The sequence below is a fragment of the Marmota monax genome, unplaced genomic scaffold (genome assembly GCF_021218885.2).
Source record: "Marmota monax isolate L192 unplaced genomic scaffold, Marmota_monax_Labrador192_F-V1.1 WCK01_AAM20220418_F8-fsc00008, whole genome shotgun sequence".
Classification (NCBI taxonomy): Eukaryota; Metazoa; Chordata; class Mammalia; order Rodentia; family Sciuridae; genus Marmota; species Marmota monax.
The window spans coordinates 25296729-25305813 of NW_026694432.1; the positions used below are offsets into that span (position 1 = coordinate 25296729).

General features: G+C 48.8%; 1 protein-coding gene across 1 annotated transcript; it reads left to right on the forward strand.

Moving 5' to 3' along the window:
* The first annotated feature begins 859 nt into the window (after positions 1-859).
* On the forward strand, positions 860-7280 carry Mul1 (mitochondrial E3 ubiquitin protein ligase 1). The gene is made up of 4 exons (XM_046468685.2): positions 860-1107; positions 4043-4130; positions 4651-4771; positions 5396-7280. The coding sequence occupies exons 1-4, from the start codon at positions 988-990 to the stop codon at positions 6123-6125; spliced, it is 1059 nt and encodes a 352-aa protein (XP_046324641.1). The 5' UTR covers positions 860-987; the 3' UTR covers positions 6126-7280.
* The last annotated feature ends 1805 nt before the right edge of the window (positions 7281-9085 follow it).

The window sequence follows — 9085 nt, forward strand, 5'->3', positions numbered from 1 at the left end:
AAGCCAGCCTCAGCAATTTAGTGAGCCTGTCTCAAAATATACAAAAGGGCTGAGGATGTAGCTCAGTGGCTGAGCGCCCCTGGGTTCAATCCCCAACACCAATAATAATTATAATAAATCCCTTAATAACCACCTGGATTTGAAGCCCATTTGTCAGCCACATGACTGAGGAAGTCGTTTCACCTGAGTCTCATCTGTAATCTGCATTGCAGCCGTGTTGTGGGGATTAAATTTTGTCGCAGTACCAGACACATAATAGGCACCCAATAAACGGAGCTGTAATTATTTATTGTTTAATAATTTAATCACTATTTAATTTAACATGCTCTTATGCGGTGAGAGTGGATCACGGGGCTATTTGATCTGCCGTCTTGAAGCGGAGGAAAGGAGAATTCCTCGTTAGCTCGCGTTAGCAGTACTGCTTTGGGCACTTCCGCTAACAGCTCTGGCCTGTTTTCCCGTCTAAGGACAGAATGCAATCCAGCTCGCAAGGTGTTTGTCCCAAAGCTTAAACGCAAACACTCCCAAGTGCTTAACGCACGATTCTCTTCCTTCTTCCCAATCTAATGGCGGAAACATCGAACAACCCATCAACCCACCCAGTCACCCCTGAAAACCAGAGCGATCGAGGCCTCTGGCGGGCGCGCCAGTCGTGGCCGTGCTCTGCGCGTCGCAGGGAAACGGCCTCTGAGCGGCAAAAGTCTCTCGACCTCGCAAAGCCTCTCCAGGCGCCGGGGTGCGGAGGTCGGTTTCCCACGAGGCCTCCGCAGCTCAGCGGTCGCCCTGGCAACCCCGCCTTCCGGCCCCCTTTGCCCCGCCTCCACTTCCGGCTCTGATGTACGTCATCGCCGTGCGACCGACTGGAGTTTCCGGAAAAGGCCGTCCGGAAAGTACCGTGTGGGGGTGCGGTCCCGAGTGCGGGAGGTGGGGCGCGGGGTTCACGGTCTGTTCTCGGTGTCGCCGGCTGCGCCCCGACTCAGCGCCGCCATGGAGAGCGGAGGGCGGCCCTCGCTGGGCCAGTTCATCCTCCTGGGCACGAGCTCCGTCGTCACCGCCGTCCTGTACTCTGTGTACCGGCAGAAGGCCCGGGTCGCCCAAGAGCTCAAGGTCAGTGCTCTGGCCGGCCTGGCCTCAGCCGGGCGTGTCTGCTCGCGGCCGTGGGGACCCACAACTCACCTTGGCCACCCCACAGTGGGAAGCTTGCAGAAGAGGAAGCCGGCGCCGGGACGGTGTTCCCCAGCCCAGCCGGCGGAGCAGGGGTGCGAAGTCGGGTCTGAGACAACGGCCGCTCCGCCCCTTAGCCTTAAGCCCCTCTCGTTACTCAGGACGACTCTTCTTTAACTGTGTTCTGAAACTGTTTCTCGAACCGTGCGCCAGGCAGTGAGTAGCAAAGACTAGTCTCTGTCCTCGTGAAGATTCCATGCTGGTACAGCGGGACAGACGGTAAACAGGTGGTGTAGCCCGGGAGACGTGTTGTGCACTAAGGCAGGAAAGGGGGCTTGCTATTTTAGACAAGGTGACATTTGAGCAGAATACAAGGAGGAGATGGGGACAGCAGTTCAGACCCGGGAACTGCAAGTACCGAGACCCATTTATTTAACAAACTCCTTGCTTCAACAAATTTCCCCTTTTTATATTATACTTATTTTTTTCAACTCATTTTTTGAACAGCATTTTACAGTTTACACAGCATTGTTTTCATTTTTTCTGCATAGTAGTTTTCTGAGGTAGATGAAATGACAACACCCCCCCCCCCCCCCCCCCCCCCCGCCATTGTAAATTGGGAAATTGAGATTCAGAGGATAGGTCACATCGCTATTTACCTTTGAACTTAGGTCTTTTGAGTCCTAGGGTAGGATTATTTTTTTCCCCCGATTGACCACATTATTTTAATGGAACTGTCAGTGTGGTCCACAGAGGTGTACCTCTAGGTCAGAGACAGGGTTTTTCCTTCTAGGTTCTGTTTGAGAATGGTAGTTGCTCAATAAATGTTAGTGGATTTGTTTTGTTTGAAATTTCACGATTCAACTACTAAAGATTTAATTTGTATGAAGGGCAGATTTCCAAATATAAGTTCTTTATCACCAGATTGTTTTCATTAAGAGCTTAGAAACAAATGTGGGAAATCCCTGCAGGTAAAAAGTTTAGGAATCTAGAATGAACCAGTTTGTGAGGTAATTGGATTTGCTGTGCAAATGACATCCTGGTGAGGTTCCAGCTGCCCCGTTGTTCATCTAATTAAATAAACAAGTTACTGCTAAGTCTGTTGGCTCTAAGTGTAGCTGATACTTCACTTTCTGATTTCAAAACCAATTTGGCTTCAAGTTGGCTGGGGGTGAGGATCTTGAATGAACTCTCCAGGTGATCTTAAAAGCTTTGCTAATTAGTTTCTTTATAAGGATGAAATAGCCCCTCCTGGAAAAAGAATTGAGACTCCTGATATTTTAGATTCTCTTTTCTGGGTTGGATTAAGAAACTTCCAGAGTAGGGTTTGTTGTACCCTTTGTGTTTCTCATAGTGATAGGAGTGCATAATTATTGTATACTCCCATCTGCCCACCCCTGGGCTGGATTCTTCCACTCCTTGAAATTCACCTAATCCACTTAAAAAAATGCTATGAGATTATGTTTCCCTCATCTTTAACAGTTTTGGAAACTGAGATTCAGATCAGCTGAGTTCCCCAGAGTTACTGGGGATGAGGTTGATCAACACAATGTCTTTCTGAACTTATTCACCACCCTTCTACCCTTTAAAAATTCTTTTTTTCTCTTTCTTCTTCTTCTTCTTTTTTTTTTTTTTTGTACCAGGGATTGAACCCAGAGTCACTTGGCCACTGAGCCACATCCCCAGCCCTTTTTTATGTTTTATTTTGAGACAGGGTCTCTTTGAGTTGCTTACAATCTCACTAAGTTGCTGAGGCTGGCTTTGAACTCTCAATCCTCCTGCCTTAGCCTTCCAAGATGCTGGGATTACAGGTGTGCACCATCACCATGCTGGGCTCTGCCCTTTAAAATTCTAATTGTCCATTGTGATGGATTTTTTTTTTTCTTTCTCTCTCTCTCTCTCTTTAACTAACTGTAAAGTAGACAGGTCGCTACAACTTCCTTTTTCCAAAAGTTTGATAATTATCTTGGCTGGGCTGGGGGTGTGGCTCAGTGTAGAGTACTTGCCTAGCACCTTGGTTTCCTTTCTGAAATTGCAGGTAATAATGCCTACTGTATGGGGACAACACCAGCATTAATAGGTTTATGCATTTGAAGTGCTTAGCATAGTGCCTAGTACAATGGTGTATCTAAATACTTTAATCATTGATTTATTTGTCAAATATATATCAGGTACTTGCTGTGTGTCAGGCGCTATTCTCAGCAGCAGGAGAGACTCCATTCTAGTACAGCTTGACCAACAAAAGCGCATGATCAGATGATATGACACAGTGACAAAGAAATGTTTTAGAGTAAGGCAGGAGAAGGGAACACCAGGGATGGGAGAACTGGGGGTTGTTGGCGGAAGACAGCAACAGAAGTAACAGCAGGCTTGTTTGTGAGAGGGAAGAAAGACAAATTAAAAAGTAGCAGACCACTGTTGGGCACCAGTTAACAGAGACTTGCCTGAAGAAAGCAAAGGCACTTCTTTATTATAACAGAGTGCAGGGCATCCATTCACAGAGGCACGGTGGTAATTAACACCTACCATTTTTTGAGCCTCTACTATGTGCTTTATACAACAGCACTGTGTTGTCAAGAAGAGATTAAATGTGTTCAAATTAAAAGGGGCATCGGTTTTGGTTAAATAGAAAAAAGAATGTATGTGGCACCCTCAGTCTGCAGTGACTAAAGAGCAGAAGCCCTGCTCCTAGCCTGTTTTACATGTTGAAACTCTGGGACAGCTTTTGGAGTCGAATTATCTGTAGTATTCTTTCTGCTCAGCTTTTTTTACTCTCAACATGAAAAAAACAAAAGATCTTTTTTTGCCCTTAAGTTTGGTTGACTATGTTAGTATTCAATGGCCAATTTAATTTTTGTGTGTGTGTATGTGTGTTTAGGGAGCTAAGAAAATCCACTTGGGTGAAGATTTAAAGAGTATTCTTTCAGAAGCTCCAGGAAAATGTGTGCCTTATGCTGTTATTGAAGGTATGTTTGTTTAATGGTAAATGGAAAACAACTTCCTTCTTCCAAAAGTTTGATAATTATCTTGGTTGGGCTGGGGGTGTGGCTCAGTGTAGAGTACTTGCCTAGCACCCACAAGGCCCTGGATTCAATCCCTACTACTGCAAAAACAAAAAGATTGTCTTGGCTGACATTAAGTGCCTTTTATGGTGTTGGGGTTCATTGTCTGAATGTACTTTGGGGTTAGAAAGATCTGAGTGATTGCCCTGTGACCTTGAGAAAAATTTTCAAACCTTTTTTGATCTCTTATTATAGTAGAGATTATTTATCTGTAAACTAATTCCTACTTTGTAGAGTTGTTGTGAGACTTAAATGATGTGACCCAGATAAGGTGCTCAGCATAGTGCTCCTAAGATGTACCTTAGGGTGGTACAATACAAATGTATTCACTTTGGTTAATTAAGAGACCGAAACCACATTCTGAATCACCTGAAAGAGAGGGCAGAACAGTTCTTCAGAAATGAAATGATTTGTTTCTGTTTAGGAGCTGTGCGATCTGTTAAAGAAACGCTGAACAGTCAGTTTGTTGAGAACTGCAAGGGGGTAATCCAGCGACTGACACTTCAGGAGCACAAGATGGTGTGGAATCGAACAACCCACCTTTGGTATGTGTCCTTTTCTACACCAATCGAAAACCGTAGCTGGTCTGTCCATAGGCTGGGGTTCTGGTACCCCCATCTTTAACAGTTTTTGATCTGAGATTGCTGTCTTCAGCATCTCCTGAGTATGTTGAAAACCAGCCTGTGATGCTGGCGATACCACTGTGTGTTCCATGGACCTCTGTCAGAGCCCATAGGCAGCTTATTACAATGCAGATTCTTGGGCCCACATCCTGGCCTACCAAACCAGAATTTTCAGGTTAGAAGGGACCTGGAATCTGTTGATTCTTAAGCACTCTAAAGTTTGAGGACCACTGATTTATAGATTAATGACTTCAGTGTTAAAATAATTTTGTGCCCTAACATGGAGTACCAATTCTCCATCTGATTCTAGCAACTTTTGTCTCAGATGTCTATCTGACAGTGGCAAAGGGACCTCTGCTGGTACTTTCTGCCCACTGACCCCACCTGAGGACCTAGGCACTGCAGCCTCACATCATGAGGTCAGAGAGTAGTGATTGCTGTTGCAGTCCTAGTTAGAGTGAATTCTGTCCTGCTGCCACTTAGGTGATCTCCCACTGCCTAGATATCTGGCTCTTGGTTTCATCTTTAGTCCTCTTATTCTTTTAGGAATGACTGTTCAAAGATCATTCACCAGAGGACCAACACTGTGCCCTTTGATCTGGTGCCTCATGAGGATGGCGTGGCCGTGGCTGTAAGAGTGCTGAAGCCCCTGGACTCTGTGGACCTGGGCCTGGAGACTGTGTACGAGAAGTTCCACCCCTCCGTCCAGTCCTTCACCGATGTCATTGGCCACTACATCAGTGGAGAACGGCCGAAAGGCATCCAAGAGACTGAAGAGATGCTGAAGGTGGGGGCCACCCTGACGGGGGTTGGTGAACTCGTCCTAGACAACAACTCCGTGCGCCTGCAGCCCCCCAAGCAAGGCATGCAGTACTACCTAAGCAGCCAGGACTTTGACAGCCTGCTGCAAAGGCAAGAGTCAAGCGTCAGACTCTGGAAGGTTCTGGCCCTGGTGTTTGGCTTCACCACGTGTGTCACCCTCTTCTTTATTCTCCGGAAACAGTATCTGCAGCGGCAGGAGCGCCTGCGCGTAGAGCAGCTGCAGGAGGAATTCCGGGAACACGAGGCCCAGCTGCTGAGTCAAGCTTCGCCCGAGGACCGAGAGAGTCTGAAGAGTGCCTGTGTCGTGTGTCTGAGCAGCTTCAAGTCCTGCGTCTTCCTGGAGTGTGGGCATGTCTGTTCCTGTCGTGAGTGCTACCGTGCCTTGCCAGAGCCCAAGAGGTGCCCCATCTGTCGGCGGGAGATCACCCGGGTGATTCCCCTGTATAACAGCTAGCGGTTCTGCAGCGCCTGGCTGCACTTGGAAGCCGCCCTCCCCGAGTGGGGATTCATTCTTGAGGCCTTTCGAAGAGCAGCCATAGGGGTAGCTCTGCCTCCGGGTGTGACTGAGTGGAGTCTCTCCAGACCCACACCTCCACCAGCAGAGAGCCTTTCTGACCTCCCCAGAGCATCTAGAGGGGCCCCACCCTTGGTGGGTGCCAAGGCCTGGTATTTTTTCCTAGGAACCTGCTGGGGGTGTGTATGTGTATGATAAAGCATCCTGTCACCTCAGCACCAAAGCCACTGATCTTTTCTGGTGACTCTTGGTTGCTGCAGACCTCGGAGAGGAAAGGCTGAGCCCCGGGCCTTCCAGAGCCCTACCTGCAGAGACTGCCCTCGCTTTCTTCCTTTTGCTTCCACTGGGGATAAGGTCTTTCTTCAAATTGTCAGGCTGGGCAGGTCACTTGTGTCTTTCCCCTCACCTGCTTGCCTCCCAAATGTGTGCACACATGTGGACAGGGCAGGAGGGGGTGAGGTCAGCACATCTGCTTCTGCCTACACAGTGGGACACAGATCAGCAGACGCCAAGAGGTGTCTCTCCTTTGCTCTGACAGCCCTGTTGGTATCTTCACTGACCAAGGGCGGGACACAGAGCGCAGACCTCTAGCCCTGATGTGGAGCTGCTGCAGCTGGGCAGGCCTGGGTAGCTCTGGATTGCCTGACAAAGGGTGAGCCCAAAAGGCCTCTGCTGAAGGAAGCAGCGAGGGCATAGCCCTCCTGGCCCCCAGCTCTTGCAGCTTCTTTGTGGCAGCTTCTTTGCTTGCTTTTGTCTAGGAAAAGTAGCCAGCCGGCACCCTGAGCTCTGGGCCTCTGAAGCCCGCCCCTCGACCCCTCGCCTGGGGCCGGGGCACAATCCCAGCACCGTGTTCCCTGTTACCCTCCACTCCTCACGCCCCTGTGCTGAGCCTGTGAGTGCAGGAGAAGTTGGGGAGTGTCCTTCCTGCCTCTGAGTGGCCAAGAATCGTGCACACAGCTCTTATTTCCCTTCTGTGTCCTTGAACATTCATCCCCTGCTCCTCCTCTGTGTGGGGGGAGGGGTGCTCTCAGGGGGCTGACACTAGCGATAAGCAGTATCCCATGTGAACAGCACAAATTAAACATTGCGGCCTTGTGTTTGCCTGTTATTTGTTAATGAGTTAAATGGCTAAGCCGAGGCCTCCCAGGATGGAGCTGATCCCTGCTGGGACAGAATGAAAACTGGGGACTTCAAGGCTTCTTTGGCTGTGAGGTGGTCTAGGTTCCGCCAGCTGAGGTGCAGCTCAGCAGTGGAGAAACCCTGATGCTTGCCACCACGGGAGGAGTCTGGTGAGCCCAAAGGACCCTCCTGGACAGCCAGCCCATGGTCAGGCATGCCTGGCCTGGCTAACAGCCATCTTTGAAGTCTGTCTGGATGTCCTGAACATCAGAGCACTGAGGATTCTCCTGGGAGCATTGGCCCGGGTGGGGCCTCGGGGGACAGAAGGGCAAACAGTGGGCACAGCTGTGTGCCTGGTGTTACACCATGCACCACTTCAAACTTCAGTTGCAAAGTGAGTTCCCCGTCAGGCAGCTCTCAGGCTGAGTCCTCGGCTTCCCTGTATAGATGAGAAATTGGCCCTGAGGGGGGAAGTTCATGGGGGTGAGGACATAAGAGCTGTCATGTGATGGATCCCAATCTGAACTATTGTTTGCTGCCCACCAGCAGCAGGCCCAACAGATTCCTCTGTCAACGGGACACTCCATGAGATACTGGCTCCCAGAGTTGGTAGAGCAGGGTGCCCATACTGGAGGAAGACTGGGCATTGGAGGTCCCTGCTTGATCCTGGCTTGTCTGGGACTGAAATGGGCACACTCCCTGCTGTGGCCTTCTGTGGCAGTTTCTATCTTGCTTTAGGAGCCTCATCTCCAGAAGGGTCCAGTGGCCTTAGATCTGTGTGGGACAGGGAATGATGGGAGGAAGGAAGTAGAAAGTATTAAGTGGGATCTTTGTGAGTGATGTCTTCCTGTCTGCCGTGTGCTCAGTCACTTTGCTCCTGGGCAGCAGTGGTGGGCAGGAATCATCTTAAGTGATTACTGCTGGTGCTCAGAACGTCTGGGAGCTGCTTTATGCATTAATGCTTGCTGTCCTACACAGTGGATGTTGTCACTTCTGTTTCATAAATGAGGACAGGCTTGGTGGAGTTACATCTTGCCTGTGGCCACATAATCACAAACCAGGCAATGTTAGGCTCTTTAGGGGTATTGTTTCTAATACAGCAAACCAGCAAGGGAGGTCAAGGCTACCACTGCCTGAAGACAAAGCCCCCAACTTTTGATTACATTAGGTTGGGACTGCATCAGGTTTTCCATCAGGCAGCTGGGTGGGATCCTCCTCACCCATAGGGGATTATTTCCAGGACCTCTGCAGATGCCATAATCCATAGGTGCTCAAATTCCTCATAAAATGGCCTAAAATTATAACCTGTATAGTTCCTCCCTACACTTTGTTTTTGTGTGTTTTTGAGGTGCTGGGGATGGAACCCAGGCCTCCCACATGCTAGGCAAGTGCTCTACCACTGAGCTACACCTGCCCCTCAACACTTCAAATTGTCTCTAGATCACTTATAATGCCTACTACGAGGTAAATGCTGTGTTGGTATACTATTGTGTATAATATTGATGAGGGGTAAATGTCTACATGTTGTATAGATGCAGTTCCCCACACCCCAAAATACTTTGGATTTCAGCTGATTAAATTTACAAGTGCAAAACCCACAGATTTGGAGAACCAACTGCATTTATTATCATAAGCAGCATTTTACATACTAGTCAGCACCTTGAGCATTCCAGCAGATCCTAGTAGAGAGGGTTGGCAGGCAGTCTTCAGAAGCCTAATTCTTCCAGAATTCTAATGAAAATTCAAGAAGCAAACACCTTGACAAATCAGGCCATCCTTGG

Excerpts from the sequence above, each read along its gene's own strand:
- Mul1 (XM_046468685.2), top strand. The coding sequence starts at position 988 with ATGGAGAGCGGAGGGCGGCCCTCGCTGGGCCAGTTCATCCTCCTGGGC. Across the intron at positions 1,108-4,042 it reads GGGTCGCCCAAGAGCTCAAG|GGAGCTAAGAAAATCCACTT; the intron begins GTCAGTGCTCTG and ends ATGTGTGTTTAG. Across the intron at positions 4,772-5,395 it reads AATCGAACAACCCACCTTTG|GAATGACTGTTCAAAGATCA; the intron begins GTATGTGTCCTT and ends TTATTCTTTTAG.